Raw genomic sequence first — 19,111 nt, 5'->3', positions numbered from 1 at the left:
ACCTGTGTACTGATTCATTAATCAGAATCATCCATTGAGATAAAGTGCCTATTATCATCCTCATTTTACAGATGAGAAAACTGAGGAGAAGAACAAGAACAAGTGACTTTCCCAGGTAGATATGGGTAGGTGTGACTAAGGTCCACACCTTTGACCTGGTCCTACTATCAGATGCTGCCCCTCGGCCTTAGAAATGTACAGCTCGGCCTATCCAGAAACACTGCAGGGGAAGGTCACACACAGGTACCTGCTGCGCTGGCCTCCCTTACCTTTGTTCTTGTTGTTTTATGCAGAAGAAGCACGAGGAAGACGGAGGGACCACAGATACAGCCACCATCTTGTCCAACCAGCACGAGAAGGACAGCGGTGTGGGGCGGACCGACGAGAGCACCCGCAATGACGAGAGTTCGGAGCAGGAGAACAATGGCGACGACGCCACCGCATCCTCCAACCCGCTGGCGGGGCAGAGGAAGCTCACCTGCAGCCAGGACACCTTGGGCAGCGGCGACCTGCCCTTCAGCAACGAGTCTTTCATCTCGGCCGACTGCACGGACGCTGACTACCTGGGGATCCCGGTAGACGAGTGCGAGCGCTTCCGCGAGCTCCTGGAGCTCAAGTGCCAGGTGAAGAGTGCCACCCCCTACGGCCTGTACTACCCTAGCGGCCCCCTGGACGCCGGCAAGAGCGACCCCGAGAACGTGGACAAGGAGCTGGAGCTGCTGAACGAGGAGCTGCGCAGCATCGAGCTGGAGTGCCTGAGCATCGTGCGCGCCCACAAGATGCAGCAGCTCAAGGAGCAGTACCGCGAGTCCTGGATGCTGCACAACAGCGGCTTCCGCAACTACAACACCAGCATCGACGTGCGCAGGCACGAGCTGTCGGACATCACCGAGCTCCCAGAGAAATCCGACAAGGACAGCTCGAGCGCCTACAACACGGGTGAGAGCTGCCGCAGCACCCCACTCACCCTGGAGATCTCCCCTGACAACTCCTTGAGGAGAGCGGCAGAGGGCATCAGCTGCCCGGGCAGCGAAGGAGCCGTGGGGGCCACGGAAGCCTACGGGCCAGCCCCAAAGAATCTGCTTTCCATCACGGAAGATCCCGAAGTGGGCACCCTTAGCTACAGCCCGTCCCTGAAGGAGCTGGACCCCAGCCAGTCCCTGGAGAGCAAAGAGCGGAGAGCCAGCGACCGGAGCCCGAGCCCTACGCCTAGCCAGAAGCTGGGCAGCACCTACCTGCGCTCCTACCACCACTCCCCGTACAAGCACGCGCACATCCCGGCGCACGCCCAGCACTACCAGAGCTACATGCAGCTGATCCAGCAGAAGTCGGCCGTGGAGTACGCGCAGAGCCAGATGAGCCTGGTGAGCATGTGCAAGGACCTCAGCTCCCCCACCCCGTCGGAGCCACGCATGGAGTGGAAGGTGAAGATCCGCAGCGATGGGACACGCTACATCACCAAGAGGCCCGTGCGGGATCGCCTGCTGCGGGAGCGCGCCTTGAAGATCCGCGAGGAGCGCAGCGGCATGACCACCGACGACGACGCGGTGAGCGAGATGAAGATGGGGCGCTACTGGAGCAAGGAGGAGCGGAAGCAGCATCTGGTGCGGGCCCGGGAGCAGCGGCGGCGGCGCGAGTTCATGATGCAGAGCAGGTTGGATTGTCTCAAGGAGCAGCAGGCAGCCGACGACAGGAAGGAGATGAACATCCTCGAACTGAGCCACAAAAAGATGATGAAGAAGAGGAATAAAAAGATCTTCGATAACTGGATGACGATCCAAGAACTCTTAACCCATGGCACAAAATCCCCAGACGGTACTAGAGTATACAATTCCTTCCTATCAGTGACTACTGTATAATTTGCATTTCTGCATTATGTACATAAAAGAGACCACTACCACTGGGGTAGAAATTCCTGCCTCGTTCAATGCGGCAAGTTTTTGTATATAAGATAAATACGGTCTTCATGTTTATAGTCCAAATTTGCAAACCCTACAACTCGGGGTGTCATAGGTCTATTTTAAGGGGGGAGAGAGGAAAAAAAAAAACACCCTTACTATCTTGGAAGGCAATATTAACAAACAGAGCTTTTTTCAAATAAATAGCAATTGTACTTTTCTACCTGTACCCTTTTACATAAAGTGTTTAAATTTCAGAAAGATCTTTTATTAAGCATACTTTCACAGAATAATTTGTTTAAACTATATTCATATTAAAAAAGTTAAACACGCTTTTTTTCCTGCCTAAAACACAAGTACAACTGCCAGTATGTATTTTTAATGGAACCCTATTTTATAATGTTACGTTACTGAATGTGTTTCATATGCGTGACCGTTAAGGTATTATTTAGGTGAAGGTTTCAACTCAAAACTACCCAACCTGGTGGTTAACGATTTAGTACACATAACCAAACCCGCAGTGTTTAGAGGTGGGATATACATTTAAACATTTTCCTGGTTTAGGTTCCCAAGAGAGTGTAAAGGTTTTAGCAGAAAGCAACATATCATGCAGCTTTATGGAAGTTTAAAGCATGTTTGCAAATATTGCAGCCCATCGAAAGAATTTGCATGTACAGGAAAGTTGTGGATGGAGACGGTTTGTGGAATTTTAAGTGCTCATTGTAGTAAACTTTTGCTTTATAGATTTGAAGGTACAGACTTATACAAGCAAGTTCACAAAATCAGGATTAGTTACAAACATTAAGTAAAATGAAGTTAAAATAAATTATTATTTTCTATTTGATATGTTTTTATGTGATTCCTCATTTTGCAGTGGTGCCTATAAAATAAAAGCCTTTTGCAGTGTTTGCTTCTTTTTCTTGGTTATATTACATGCCACCTTGGAAGGATTTAAGTATTTTAGACCATCTGCTGCCTCATATTCAGCCTCAGACCTAATGATGGATGTAAAGCCAAGGTCTAGGAGTGAAGAATATGGGGTCAAATTGACCACACAGCCCTGCATTCTGACTGCCTGTCTTACAGAAAGTTTCAACCTGGCCCAATATCCTATGAACAAGAATAGCTATGAGCAAGCTTATCAATCGGGGTCATGTTTACAATGAAATCTCTTTGGTTTATTGCAACCATTACTGCCTGTCAGTAATAACTAACAACTCTGGGTGGCTAGGTCCAGCTTTCCATTTCTAAGATGCATCTGCAAATCAGGCAATATTTTCATAGAATAACAGGAGTCACCAACGTGGGTGGGCTTCAAATCTGGTAGCTGACTACTACAACCACCAGGATCCTAAATAATGAATTTGTTACAAATTGTTTCCTGACTGTAATGTTGACACCAGTTTCAGCTGTAATACTGAAAAAAAGTAAGATAAAGATGATAGATAGGATTAGGAAGGGTGTCATTTTTATTTCCCGTGATGCCATACATCTGGTTACTCACTGAGCCAAATGGAATTTTGATTGAAATGACCAGGTGTTTTAGAAATTTCAGACATCTATTCCTCCCACAGACCCTGCTGGAACCACAATCCCTCCTTTGGGGCCAGAATCTTGAGACTAATTAGTAGTCATGCTTATAATAAAACAACTTAATGAAAATAAAACACTGAAATACTTATTCCCCATTATTAAGATGTCTGTTCATTACCTCTTCCAGAACTAGGCATTGTTAAGATAATTACATCTGCTACATTATTCTAATCAGCCCTCCAAGGTGAAATTTTTGCAAAGAGTCTACTATTAGGGCCCTGGTTTTCCAATATTCTCCAACTTTAACTTGCCACAAAATCCAATCGTTACCTCCCAGGAGACGCTCCCCTTTCCCAGCCCTCTCTCCTCATACCCTGTCTTCCTAGTTAATGTTTCATAGCATCAGTCAGATGAATTATAAATTTCTGAAAGGCATATATAAGCATATGAGTATATATGGGGAAATAGCTTTCCTCTCCTTGTGTGTTCTCATTGAAGGCCAGAGGGGCTACATGACCACAAGAATAGCTTTAGCGTCAACAGTCAAGCACAGGGGTTTCTAATCAGGGCTCCCCACATGTCTCTTGATTTGTGGGTCAGCTCCTGTGCTTATGAAATAATAACATATATTCAAATCCAATTCTAGATCCTTTGATTTTTACTTATTTTAAAATCACTGTTTATCATCTAGATATACTTAGTCTAACATAATGTAATATGAGCTTTCCCAAATCTAATTTAGTCAAATTCTAAAGGAAATTGGAAGGGATCTTAAAAATCATCACTTTACAATGAACAGGGCACTCAAGAGAGGCTAAGAAATCCAGTGCAGCTCATTCATAACCAAACTGGGATTTGAACTCAGAACTCAACACCTGGTTCCACAATTCTTAGCACCCTGTACTCTGTAGAGGAGCCCTCATGTGCATGGTTAACTCAGATGCATGAAATCCTGTGCCTTCAACCAAAAAACAAATGCAGTTCACCAGGGGATGCTCCAGAGTGAACCTAAAAGGAATCATGGATCTCCATTTCTTCAATGAGTATGAGCTCCAAGTGCCTCACAGTGCATTTCTGAGTTGGTGGTCGGGTTGAAGATTTTCCTGGGTAATAGTGATGAGACAATTTCTAGCTTCTGTTCTCATTGATGTGAAGCCCTAGCTTCTGTGTAAACAGAAATAACCAACAGGCCTTTCTACCACCCTGGCTACATGTACTGTACTTCTTGGGCCCATTGAAGGATCTGATGGAAACTATAGACTCTCTCTTCAGAAAATGTACTTACAATGAATTATACATTAAAAAGTGCATGTAACTGGAGACTTCACATGCCCCAAAGTCCATTCACAGATCCCCTCTAACCATGCAAGAACCCCAAGTTTATAATAACTGAATTTGGTAACCTTACAGGTTTATCTCTCAGACTTTTATTTCAGCTGCATCTTATAGCACACACTTTGATTTAAATGCCCACTTTTAATATCAAGGATGACTTTTCTTCCTATTATAACTGTATTATTTTTAATGTGATTAAAATTTAGCAAATCACTAGTATCTATACTCTTCTAGTCATTGTGCTAATGGTTTTTCTAACAGCTACATAAATTGAGGAATGATTAATACAGAGTTCTGATTTTCCACAGCAGCCACCCCACTGTCTGGATAAATCAGACTTAAACTACTTCTAGAATATAAAGAGAAGAAAATGAGAATGTATTGACCATCTAGAGCTGCACTGCCCAATACAGTAGACACTAGCTACATCTGGCTATTAAGCAGTTAAAATGTGGTTAGTTCAAATTGAAATGTTCTGAAAAAATGGATTTCAATGACTTTGTATTTAAAAATGAAAAATATTTTGATAATTTTTATGTGGAAATCATATTATGCATATGTTGCATTGAATAAAATACATAGTTATCACTAACATGTTTAAACTGCTTAATGTGAGTGCTAGAAGATTTTAAATTACATATGTGGCTTGCATTATACTTCTATTGGGCAGCGCAGATACAGAACATATCAGGCAAGTATATACTAAATGCTTGCCCTCGTGATCTTACTAAATCCTTGGGGCAGTTCTATGAGGCAGATGCTTTATCAATAGTTTAGACTCAGATTAAAAACTTTGCCCAGACAAGTGTAAAAATGTAATTTGAATTCACACCTGCCTAATATCAAACCCTTTGCCTGTGCTTCCATCTCCTCCTCAAGAAGCAATTCAAAGTATGTTCAAGTTAGGTGAATATTTCTAACATATTCATGATCACAATAAAAGAAATTACTTCAAAGTAGCAGGCATTTCTAAATTGCAGAATATTCTAACTCTCCTGGCAAGAACATATGACAATGCATAAAAATCTAGGAATGTGGGAGCACCAGCTAAGTTTTTCATCTTTTAAATGGAAACAGGAAATCCCAAATAGCAAAAATCACAAATATGATGAGGTAGGATTATACATCGCCCAAGGAATACTAGTTGAAGAACTAATTAAGATTATAAACTGAAATATGAAAATTAACCAAGTAATTACCTACTGGTTGCCTTCAGAAGTAGGTTACAGGTTACTTGTTAGCAACACTGCCCAAAATCAAGGAAGCAAACACAACTCTGCCACAAACAATTGAGACTCCTACTTTTATTTCTGTTTGTCGGTTTTAAGTATTTTAGGATTTCTGTGGAGCATCAACTAATTAAAAAGAAAATCACTAAAACGGAGATAAGATGCAAGAATTCTCCTGGCAAATGCTGTAGTCTTCAATTTTGATTAAATGTGAATTCCCTAAAGCAGTTATAAAACAAAGTGTGGTTCTTTGGGTTTCATTCAGATGGGGTTTTTCTGCTTAAATGGTTCATTTTATTTAGCTTCCAGTTGCAACTAAACCTGAAAGGGCACAGTCCACAGGGACATGCAATTTGCCTATAATGTGGTTTTGCTTTTCAATGGCAGAATGCTGACCTCCGTGCACTCAGCATCTTTGAAAAATGAAAAATGGGAAATTAATGATCCCTCCCTCATTGGGGCTATTGCAAATTTAAACTTGCTCACCAATTATTAAGTCTCACCAAAATCCTCAAAAGCCAAAGGAAACTCCCTAAACCTCATCAGAGTCTCTCAAAAATATGCTACGAAGTAATTAAATTGTGTTTTCAGTTCCCTTGTGAGAACTACATGTCTCCCAAACAATGTGGGTTTGACTTAGCAACAGCTCGGTGGAATTATGTCAACCTTATGTATCCAGGAACCATGTCAGAAACCAGCACAGACTCCTTCATCTACTAGTTACTGTGTGCATATGCAGTCTAGGGCCATGGGGAGTTCTCTGGAGCTTACAGTCCAGTAAGAAGGAAAACAGTAATCCAGTCATCACACAAATACTTATGAAGTATCAACAAGACTGGAATAAGGGTCAGATATGAAAGTCAGTGCCACAGATTTCAGAGAGGTTCTCCCTTAAAAAGTTGTGGTTGATCTGAGAGCCAATAGATGAATGTGAGTTAACTAGAAAGGTAGTTAAATAGAGAAAACAGCATGTGCAAAGGTCCTGAAGTGAGAGAGATGTGATCTATTTGAAACAAGACAGTCAGATGTGACTTGAGCTCAAAAACAATGGAAAAGAGAAGAGAGAGAACTGAGTGCAAAAAGAGAGCTAGGAAGGAACCACACTGTCTACCTGACCATAAATACCTATTCATTATGGCCAACCTTTATTGAGCATCTAACATGTGCCAGAAACTGTGCTAAGTCTTTTACATATACCAACTCCCTTAACCATAAATAGCCTACCTGATGGGTGAGACTGCTCTTATTTTGTGAATAAGGAAATAAAGAACGCTTAGAAAAGCAACCAACTGGTGCATGGCTGAAGGGAAAAGTGAAACCAGCTCTCTCTGACCCCACTGAATCACTGGGTTGGAAGTAGCATCCATGACAGGCAGCTTACAGGTTTTTACCATGGAAGAGGCTTATATATTTCAGCAGATACCTAGTATTTGGAGACCTTTGGTGGCTATTTTGTACCTGCCTTTTTCTACTCAGGACTAAATCTGTTTATAATCCTGTTGCTTCCCATTTTTATGCTACAGCAGATGATAAACTTAACAGGTTTTGTCAATCCACTTCTGCAAAGTCAACCACACTGACTACTAGATAGAACATATTTCACAATCCAGGGTTCCATTTTCCATCATCCAACAGGAAACACACAGAGGCATAGGAAGAGAGATTCTTTGCCCTTGCTTACCAGCTACAGTCTGTACCACCAGTTCTCACCACCACCCCTGAGAAGTACCTGACCTGATGAGATGGTCCCATTGAATGGATAATGAAGAAGGCAATTTAAGTGGTTTGAGGACCACAGCTTCTCTGATTACCCATGCCCCTGAAATACCTCTCCTGAATTCTACCTTGCTTTGTAAATTAATGTGGGTGATTCCACAATGAAGGGCAACATTTTCCAAGCCCTGCTGCCACCCAATCAGATCTTCCTTCCATAAATGATCTCCAAAGCATTATAAGCACATGCCACAAGGTTTCACAGGCACTAAACAGCCACCTTTATAAACAAGTTTCTCAGTACCCATGAACTGGAAGCACAGACAGCACAGAGGGGCTAAATGAATTCCTAATTAATTATAATTTAAGCTTTGTCATTTTCTGAGAAGCAGGATGTTTAAGACATAGAATGTGGGTTTTATAAATGCTTAACAGTTACTAGAACAAACGAAATCTGCCTGTTGGGTCTTAAAGGAGAGTCTTATGGATAAAGGAGATTGAGTTTTGACCGAAAAATGGGAATCTAAGTACCACTTTCAGTATGACCTGTGTCTTTAAAAATTGCCATTTTAAACTGGGCCTTGTCACAAACATTTAAAGACTTTGTTACCTTAAGAACACAGGCACACCCATTCTGGATTCCAAGCCACTGATAGTTTAAGTGGCACTTTTCTGGGAAGGCATAGCAAATATAAACCAATATATATGGGCACATACACACACACACACACACCCCAATATATACCAAATTTTTAAACTGGCTGCTAAACTTCTGGCTCTTTTTGACCCAGTCTTTACGGGAATGAGACCCGTTTCTATGTCTATATGTCTAGTCCATCAACTCTCCTGTTTTTTCCTCCTCCTTAGTGTAAGACTAAGATATCATGATGTTTCCCTTATGAACAACAGGTACAATCTATAAAACAGGCTTGGAGTGCACTCCTTCATTCAGCATCAAGCATAATTCAAAAAGAAGTATGTACATTGGTACATAGTTTTGCATTTAGAAACAAAGTCAAATATTTACTGTGTCTTTTAAAACACACAAGAGCTTAGTGAATACCTCAGCCTATATGAAAAGCCCTGCAAGAATGATGGATCCGCCACCAAACCCAATCAACATGTTCAAAATCTTACCATACAGTGAACATATCTTTCACTAATGCTTTAAGAAATGTCAGTAGTCAGAACCCCAAATCAACCAGTAATTCATAGTATACCAAAAAGCTGCCTTGTTATTTCTTTTTGACACAGAGACTCTTTTAAAGCTCCAGAGAAAGCTACAAAGAACACCCACAATTTTTCAGATAATGGGGAGGGATTTAAAGAACCAATGTGCCATCTTAAGCAAAGACATGATAAATGTTGACTTGATCTCCTAAGCCAAAAGGCATCATTCATCTTCATAGCCTTGGATTTTGCAATGGGTTCTTAAATAAGACACTAAAAGTATGAGAAGTGAAAGAAAAAATGGATACATTGGATTTTATCAAAATTAAAAACTTTAATGCCCCAAAGGACTCTGTTAGGAAAATGAAAAAAGCAACCTAAAGAAGGGAAAATGTGAAAATCATATATCTGATAAGGGTCTAGTACCTAGAATACATACAGAACTCCAGCCATTTTGCATTAGGAGACCATCTCAACAAAACAATAACCCAATTTAAAAAATGGGTAAAGAACTTCAGTAACATTTCTCCAAAGATGATACACAGACGGCCAGTAGTGATATTGAAAAGATGTTCAATATCACTAATCATCAGTGAAATACAAAATTACAATGAGATATTACCTCAAACCCACCAGGATGTCTACTACTAAAAAAATAACAGAAAATAATAAGTGTGGGCAATGATGTGGAGAAATTGGAACCCTTGTACATTACTAGTGCTCTAGAAAACAGTTTGGAAGTTACTAAAAAAGCTAAACATAGCACTATCATATGATCAAGCAATTCAATTCCTAGGTATATAACGAAAAGAATTGAAAATAGGGACTCAGAGTCCTTATTTACTCTCGCTCTTTTGCCAGACTGGAGTGAAGTGGAGCGATCTCAGCTCACTGCAACCTTCACCTCCCAGGTTCAAATAATTCTCCTGCCTCAGCCTCCCGAGTAGCTGGGACTACAGGCACACACCACCATGCCCAGGTAATTTTTGTATTTTTAGTAGAGATGGGGATTCACCACATTGATCAGGAGGGTCTCCATCTCTTGACCTCATGATCTGCCCGCCTTGGCCTCCCAACATGCTGGGATTACAGGTGTGAGCCACTGCATCCAGTCTATATTTTATATACAAAGAAAACTGTATTTTAAGTATATGTACCTAATGACATACTACAAAAAATCATGCCTTCTAACTCAAACCAAATTCCCTTTGTTTTTTAGGAGCATAGATTGCCTCGAGCATTGTTGAAAGTTATGGAGAGTCCCCCAACAAATGAACATATATGCCACATTTTATTTGCAATCCCAGGAGTTTCCTAGTTTTTACAAAAGCCCTCCTAGATGCCAGGTTGCTCTGATCTGAAGTAAAATGGATCTGAGGCAAAATGAGTCTGGTGTTCCTTTGCCTTCACTGAGAGAGCTTTTATTAACTTTGGTGCCCAGGAAATGAATTACGTCCATGTCTCCAAGGTCTGAAGACTGTTCAGGGCATGGACTAAGGCTTCTTTGAGACTTCTTGGAGGAATTATCGTTTATCAATGGTGCCAAATAATACCAAAACAATTTCTTTTTAGAAAATTCCTTCAGATGCCCAGATGTAAGTTCCAAAGACAATCTGTGCTCTGGTATAACTGGTAGGGCCAAAGGGGTCTGCCTCAAGAAAGGAGTACAGCTGATTGACTTGCCTCTTGTTGTACTCATAGGGAGATTTCATGGCACAGAGTCTTCTAGGTCAATTCTAGCCTTTAAAAAGCCTAGGCATGAAGGGAGCTCTCAACAAGTCACTTAACTGACCAAATTCTGGGAACTCTTAAAATTTGCCTGGATGTTTAAATCCCACAGGGTCTCTGGCTACAAAACCTTCCCTCTCACTGCCTATCCCATAGCTGTGGACACCCACGATTACAGTCCTTAGCTCTCACTCTCATTTACTTACTCACCTGCTTTATAACCTTACCCTTTGTGGCATTAAGCCTTGTTTTCTCTACAGTTAACAGAACTCACGAGACTTTGTGGGGCATAAGAAGCTAACCCAAGTTCTGCCTGTTCCTGCTGCCAGGATTTCCCATGGGAAATGGAAGCAGCTGAATGAAGAAAGGCACATGTGGAGAAATAGGGAGAAGTTTTGCTTGCTGCCAGCCTTTCTACTGGCAGTCACTTGAAGGCACCTTTTCACCCCTTCAAGTATTTACAAAGCACCTACTGTATGCGGGGCACCCAGATGCAATGAGAACAAGGTGGAGATGGTCTCCCCTTCAGAGACTGCCTCTCCTGGTGAGGGAGACAGAAAAAGCAACACAAGGAAACAAAGAAAAGATGAAATTGCAAACCATGAGAAGGAACAAGCATGGGACCAACAGGAACATGACCCACAAAGACCAACTATTCTCAAAGTCGGGTTCCTGGGCCCAAGCACCAGAATAACCAGGGATATTGCTGGGAAGGCAAATCATCAGGTCCTGCCCCAGACCTGCTGATTCAGACACTCAGGGGAGGGAAACGAGCAATCTGTTTTCCCATGCCTCCAGATGATGCAAATGGATACAGGCTACAGTTTGAGAAATACTCAAACTAAGCGGGGATTTTGACTGGTCCCCCTCCGCATCACTGAACCGCCTGTCAGTCCTTAGAATGGTTCCTAGACATAATAGGTACTTTGTAAAATATGTTAAAGAGATGAACAAGCAATTGAGTGGAACCTAAAGTACCAACGTGGGTACTTTAAGTTGGGTTATCTGAGAACTCTCTGAATATTTAAGATTAGACCAAAAGTTGGAGAAATCATCACAGTGAGTCTGGGGAATAATATTCTAGGCTGACTAAAGCAGCAAATGCAAAGGCCTTGGGGTAGGAAAGAACTTTCTTCAGAAGGGAGCAGACTCCCTGACAAGCCACGCTTTGCAGATGAAGAGTCCCATTTCTGACCCTGGGACCCAGAGTCTTACCTATCCAAGGAATAGAGTGGGAATCCTCTTATCTCAACTATCTGGTTAAAAATTTGCCTTTTCTCCAAGCACAATTGCCTTTCCTGTTTGGCTGTACATATATAAAGCCACCAACCAGGGCCACGCTGCAGACACAGGCATCATTTACAAAGCCTGGCTTGTTCTCCCGTCAGGATGAACTCTCAGCGACCTTGGACAAAAGGGGTTCCCAGGTGTCTCCCAGTGAGCAAGGAATGAAACCTGGCATAGCATGCAGAGGCTCTGACTTTTGACAATTTATTTTGAAGCTAGCCCAGTCCTCATGATTTCAAGACAGTAAACAAAGACTGCTCCAAGACAAATTCAAGATGGCATCACAAAGAGCAGATGAAAGGCAGCACAGAAGAGACAGCAGTGAGAAAATCCACTGTAGTGATTCAAGCCTCCTGGAGCCAGAGCAAGGGAGCTGGAGCCAAGTACAGCCTGATGCGGATGACATCATTCAGACCCAGGCCAGGCCAGGCTATGCACAAAGCCAGTCAGCCAAAGAAACGTGGATAAGGGGGCAAGAAGAAGATGCAGGCTTTGTTCTAATTGTATCCACTGGGAAAATTTTCTTGATTTCATTTTTCAACATGAAAAAATACCTGCCAAATATTGAGAGATTTTTTTTAAGGGCAAAAAATAATCATGCTGATGATATTCTTAAGACACCCGTAATAGACTAGGCATGGTGGCTCATGCCTATAATCTCAGCACTTTGGGAGGCCAAGGCAGGTGGGTCATTTGAGGTCAAGAGTTTGAGACCAGCCTGGCTGACACGGTGAAACCCCATCTCTACTGCTAATTCAAAAATTAGCCAGGCGTTGGGGCAGGCACTTGTAATCCCAGATACTCAGGAGGTCGAGGCAGGAGAATCTCTTGAGCCCAGGAGACAAAGGCTGCAGTGAACCAAGATTGCACCACTGAACTCCAGCCTGAGTGACACAGCAAGATTCTGTTTCAAAAAAAAAAAAAAGATACCCACAACTTGGACAAGGGATTGACAAACTTTTTCTGTAGAGGGCCAACTAGTAAATATCATACATAGGATACATGAGCCAAAAGACAAAATCAAAGCTGCTATATAGGCGCTTAGACAAGAAGAGAGAAAACAAATTTTCACAATTTTTAAATTAATGAATTGCAAAGTACATAAATATAATTGAAATATAGTTCTAATGAGAAGAATGGAATTTGAGAAGCATAACTTTTTTTTTTTTTTTTTTGCTTGAGGTTCGAGTTAGTGTTCCCTGTCATCAAATTGATTACAAATATTAATTGGTAAAAATCATTTTTAGCTTATGGACAAAAAAATAAAAATAAGGCATCAGGCTGGGTTTGGCCGTGGGCCATAGTTTGCTAACTCCTGGCTTAGACCATGTATTGTCTGAGCAAAGTTGTGTGTTGTAAGGCGGGGGGAAAACACCATGTATTGGTCAGGTTTCTTCAGAGAAACAGAACAAATAGAATGTGTGTGTGTGTGTATATACACATACTCACATATCAAGACACATATGTATATACACACACACACAAATATATATATGTTGAGAGTGAGAGCTAAGGACTCTAATCGTGGGTGTCACATATCAAGACACATATACACACACACATATACACACACACACATATACACACACAAACACATATACACATACATGTAATACATATAAATATTTATAAAATATTTACTGGAAATAGTATATTACATGAAATTGGCTTGCATAGCCATAGAGGCAAGCAAGTACCAACAGCTTCAGAATGAGTCAGCAAGCGGGAGACACAGGAGAGGTCTGGGTCCTCTCCAGTGTAATTCCAGTCCCAAAGCTGGCATGCTCAAGACCCAGGAAAAGCTATGTTTCAAGTTTCAGTATGAAGGCAAGAAAAAAGCTGATGTCCCTGTCCAAAAGCAATCAGGGCAGAAAAAACTCTTCTTGAGTGATAGTCAGCAATTTTGATCTATTCAGGCCTTCAACTAATTGTGTTTTCTCTGTTAAAATAACAGTGTTTTGCAGAGTAGATGGGTACCCAAAACAGTTCTCAAATGTTATACAACACATGCAAAGCATCTGGTGCTGTGTAGACATGACCTGGGCCTCTTACAGGGCACATCAAGGCAATGTCTACAGCCCCCTACCTCCAGCTTTCCATGAGGAGTGGGAGATGCCATGGTAGCATCACCTTTCTGATGATCACCAATGCTCAATGTTATTAAGTAAATTGTGCCCCCTTTCCAAATTCATATGTTGGAATCCTAACCCCCATGCCTCAGAATGTGACCTTATTTGGAAATAGGGTCTTTGCAGTGGTAAACAAGTTACAATGTAGTCATCAGGAGGGGCTCTAACCCAATATGACTGATATTCTTGTAAAAAGGGGAAATTTGGAGACAGACGCACACATACAGGACAACCCGTGAAGATGAAGGCAGAAACTGAAGGGAGGTGTCTACAAGCCAAGGAGCACTGATCTTGCCAGCACACCACCAGGAGTGAGGAGGGAGGCATGGAACAGATTCTTCCCCCAAGCCTCAGAAGAAAGCAACCCTGCCAACACCTTGATCTAAGCCTGCTGGTCTTCAGAACTGCAGCAGAATACATTTTTCTTGTTTAGGCAACCCAGTTTGCGCTACTTTGTTATGGCAGCCCTCGCCAACTAATACTTAAACAGAGGACAAGCAAAACGCTGCCTTGGCCTGTTTATTCTGAAGTGTTTTTTGGTTTTTTGAGACAGGGTCTCAATCTGTTGCCTACGCTGGAGTGCAGTGATGCAGTCATGGCTCACTACAGCCTCGGCCTCCCAGGCTCAGTTGATTGTAGCTGGGACTACAGGCATATGCCTCCTCACCCAGATAATTTATTGTAAATTTTTTGGTGGAGACAGGGTTTTGCCATCTTGCCCAGGCTGGCCTCGAACACCTGGCCTCAAGTGATTGGCCTGCGTTGGCCTCCAAAAGTGCTGGGATTTTAGGCGTGAGCTGCTGCACCCAGCCTATTCTAAAGTTACTTCTCAATCTTCTCGGCTTCTCTCAATAGGGTTGTTACCTGTTTTTATGAGAGCCTACTTAAAAAATGAAATAAAATCAGAGCCAGTTTCAGTGTGCCAGGCACAGGTAGCACCCTTGGGTCAATATGTGGGGGAGAGGCTGGGGCCTGCTGCGGTAGAGATAGGGAGTATCAAGTCTCCTGACAGGAAGCAGAGGACTTAGGCTTCCACTGTTAGAAGATTTTAGGGGCCAGAACATCTGCTTGACGACTGGCCTGCCCTAGTTCAGCAGGACAGGAAGAGAGAGGGCTGCCCAAGAGGAGGTTCTACATCCCTCACATCTGATTCCGGAAGCCTAGCCCAGCTATAAAAAGGCACAAGAGGCAGGGAAGAGAGATCTCTAACAGCGCCCCAAAAGGCACACACAATCTGGTAGGGAAGGCAGGAGAATGCATGAGCTTCAACAAAGGGATCTCATACAGTTGCATCTTAGCTGAGGGGTTGGTGGTCAAATCCAGAACCCTCTACAAGGATTCTTCTAAATAGAAGCTACAGTTAGGGCTTAACTCTGCTCAAGGGGCCAACAGCACAATCTAGACTCTTTTCAAAATACTAGTTCACCAATATGCCGAGGAGTGTTATTATTTACAAAATAGTTCCATATTCTGAAAAGATTATGGACACATTGGATTAAACTACATGGGAAGCGTTAGTGTTTAAGATGACAAGATACTTAACAAATATCAAAAAATAAACACCAATTTTATTATAAACTTCTTTGGTTTTATATTTCTTTTCACAACACCCAATCACATCTCTGAGAACAACTTATTAAGAAACATAGTTGGGAAATGCTGGTAATGAACTGGGATAACTTTTTAAAGAGAGACACACAAGAGAAAGCAGTCGCCAACACGTAGCCAGCCTCAGCCAGAGCCAAGGCCCATAGCATCCTGCAAAGAAAGGAAAAGTGTGTTGCTGCCATTTTTTCCCGATAGGTTTTTCCCTGGGACAGAAACAGCTGGAGTTTTCCAGAACCATCTACCAGAGTTCTCCCACACCAAAGAATCAAACTTAAAGATTTGTTAGGCAGTAAAAGCAAGCAATTATTTGAAGCAGAACAACTCCAAGAGCTTAAAATGTGATTAGCTCTGCTGATAAAAGCATGGCATTGAGGTGACCATAAATTGTTGATAACAGCCTTATGCAGGCCTATCAGCCAGTGCAACAGGATCAGGAAGTAAATAGAAACAGAATTCTTTGTTATTAGTCCCCTAGTGATCCCTTCTAGCCTAGGGCACACAGATAACAGACCTCTACCTGGAAGGTGGAACTAGATAGTCAAATAGGTTTTATCTGGTCCTTAGACTGTGTAGTCACAGAATTAGAGACACAGAAGCTTTCCCAGTCTAACTTAACTTTCCTTAAAGTTAAGGAAACAGTAGGACTGAGTGGTACTGAAGGTCATACGGAGGATTTACTGAAAAACAAGAGTAGAAAAACCCAATTCTTTGCTTACAGTCCACTGCTTTTCTCAATACACGATCTTCCTTTCAGCAGGGTCCTCAAAGGCTGTAAAAGCCAAATAAAGTTGAGGGGAATCTGTCAGGTGCCTGGAAGCAGGTACTAACAATCTGTCCAGATTTATCGAGCACTCTAATATGTGCCAAACATTGAGCCAAGCTCTTGAATGTCCCCTGGCTCTTAGGAAGCCCTCTGAGATTGTGTGCCTTTGCAAAGGTGAGGCGGCCAAGCTTCTGCGAGGCTGAGTGACTTGTTCAGAGTCTCATGCATAGCAAGCAACAGAGTTGGATACACACTCAGGATTCCAAAGCCAGTGCTCTCAACCAAAATCTATGTGGCCTGCTGAGTAGTCACTGTGGAGGGCACCATTCTAAATAAATAAGTAAACATCTTTGGATTTTCTTTTAGAAGTACAAAGACAGTCCTAAAACCAATGGCTTGAGAGAGAGTGGCCTCGTGAGGTCACTCTGACTTGGTCCTTACGTCACGGCAAGTGACCACCTAAATCCTTGCAAAAGTAGTTTTTGTTTTTTCCTCGTGCCTTAGTGAAAGCAAGCTATGAAGTTTCTTGCACAAGAAAATACCGTAAAAAGCATTTACATATTTTCTTGGAAGGTGGCCTACCCTTTTCTGTTTATTAACAAAAAATAGGATCATAATTTCTGTAACATTCTTTTTCCCCTAAAAGCGGCCCTGTGGACATTTTCAAAAATAATTTCAACTTTTATTTTAGATTCAGGGGCTCCATGTGCAGGTTACATGAGTCTATTGCATGATGCTAAAGTTTGGTGTGTGATTGCTCCCATTACCCAGGTACTGAACATAGTACCCAATAGTTTTTCAACCCCTCCCCAACTCTTATGCCTCCAGTAGTCCCTACTGTCTGTTGTTACCATCTTTATGTCCATGAGTACCCAATGTTTAGCTCCCACTTACAAGTAAAAACATGCAGTATTTGGTTTTCTACATGAATTTGCTTAGGATAATAACCTCCAGCTGCATCCATGTTGCTTTCAAGGACATGATCTCATTCTTTCTTATGGCTGTCTAGTATACCATGGTGTATATGTACCATATTTTCTTTATCCAACCCACCAATGATAGGCACCTAGGTTGATTCCCTGTCTTTGCTATTGTGTATAGTGCTGCAACAAACATATGAGTACATGTGGTTTTTTGGCAGAACAATTTACTTTCTCTTGGATATATATCCAATAATGGGATCGCTGGGTTGAATGGTAGCTCTAAGTGCTTTGAGAAATCTCCAGCTTTTCACAGTGGCTGAACTAATTTACATTCTTGCCAATGGTGTGTGTTTCCTTTTCTCCACAGCCTTGCCAATATCTGTTGTTTTCTGACTTTTTGATAATAGCCATCTGACTGGTATGAGATGGTATCTCATCATGATTTTGATTTGCATTTCTCTGATGATTAGTGATATATAGCATCTTTTCATATGTTTGACGACCACTTGAATATCTTCTTTTGAGAAGTGTCCATTCATGTCTTGCCCATTTTTAATGGGATTTGGTTTTTGTTTCTTCAATTGCTTAAGTTCCTCATAAACTCTAGATATTAGACTTTTGTAGATGCATAGTTTACAAAGATTTTCTCCCATACTGTAGGCTGTCTCTTTACTCTGTTGGTAGTTTCTTTTGCTGGGCAAAATCTCTTTAAGCTTTTCTTTTTGTTGCAAATGGTTTTGAGGACTTAGTCATAAATTCTTTCTCAAGGTCAATGTCTAGCATAGTGTTTCCTAGGTTTTCTTCTAGGATTCTTATACCTTGAGGTCTTATATTTAAATCTTTACTTCATCTTGAGTTAATTTTTTATATGGTGAAACATAAGAGTCCAGTTTCATTCTTCTGCTTATGGCCAGCTGTCCTAGTACCATTTTAAAAATAGGGATCCTTTCCCCACTTATGTTTGTCAACTGTGTCAAAGATCAGATGACTGTAGATGTTCAGCTTTATTTCTGGGTTTTCTATTCTATTCCATTGGTCTATGTGTCTGTTTTCATACCAGTACCATACTGTTTGCTTACCATAGCTTTACAGTATGATCTGAAGTCAGGTGGTGTGATGCCACGGGCTGTGTTCTTTTTACTTAGGGTTGCTTTGGCTATTTGATCTTTTTTGGTTCCATATTAATTTTAGAATAGTTTTTTCCTAGGTCTGTAAAAAAAAAATGACATTAGTAGCTTGGTAGGAATAACATTGAATCTGTAGATTGTTTTGGGCAATGTAGTCATTTTAGGGATATTAATTCTTCCAATTCATGAGCATGAAATGTTTTTCCATTTGTTTGTGTCATCTATGATTTCTTTCAGCAGTGTTTTGTGGTTCTCCTTGTAGAGATCTTTCACCTCCTTGGTTAAATACAATCCTAGCTTTGGTTTGGTTTCAGCTAGTGTATATAAAACTGCATTCTTGATTTGGCTCTCAGTTTGAAGGTTATTGGTATATAGAAATGCTATTGATGGCTGAGCATGGTGGCTCATGCCTGTAATCCCAGCACTTTTGGAGGCTGAGGCAGGTGAATCACCTGAGATCAGGAGTTCAAGATCAGCCTGGCCAACATGGTGAAACCCCATCCCTAGTAAAAATACAAAAATTAGCCAGACATAGCAGCACATACCTGTAGTCCCAGCTACTCAGAAGGCTGAGGCTGGAGAATCACTTGAACCCAAGAGCAGAGGTTGCAGTGAGCTATGATTGTGCCACTTCACTCCAGTCTGGGCAACAAAGCAAGACTCCCTCC

General features: G+C 41.8%; 1 protein-coding gene and 1 long non-coding RNA gene across 5 annotated transcripts in view; one reads left to right on the top strand and one right to left on the bottom strand.

Annotated features, from left to right (window-relative positions):
* PDZRN3 (PDZ domain containing ring finger 3) overlaps window positions 1-2,804 on the top strand; it is a 235,994-nt gene extending 233,190 nt beyond the window's left edge. For all 4 annotated transcript variants that reach the window (XM_017543314.2, XM_017543316.2, XM_017543317.2 and 1 more), the window contains one exon: window positions 294-2,804. In XM_017543314.2, coding sequence (XP_017398803.1) covers window positions 294-1,859 — 1,566 coding nt within the window. In that variant the 3' untranslated portion in view covers window positions 1,860-2,804. The remainder of the gene's footprint in view (window positions 1-293) is intronic.
* The window catches only part of LOC119473372, a 175,500-nt gene that overhangs the window by 49,252 nt on the left and 107,137 nt on the right, over window positions 1-19,111 (bottom strand). The gene's annotated exons all lie outside the window — the stretch shown is intronic.

The sequence above is a fragment of the Cebus imitator genome, unplaced genomic scaffold (genome assembly GCF_001604975.1).
Source record: "Cebus imitator isolate Cc_AM_T3 unplaced genomic scaffold, Cebus_imitator-1.0 Scaffold152, whole genome shotgun sequence".
Lineage (NCBI taxonomy): Eukaryota > Metazoa > Chordata > Mammalia > Primates > Cebidae > Cebus > Cebus imitator.
This window is presented reverse-complemented; position numbering and strand designations above follow the sequence as displayed.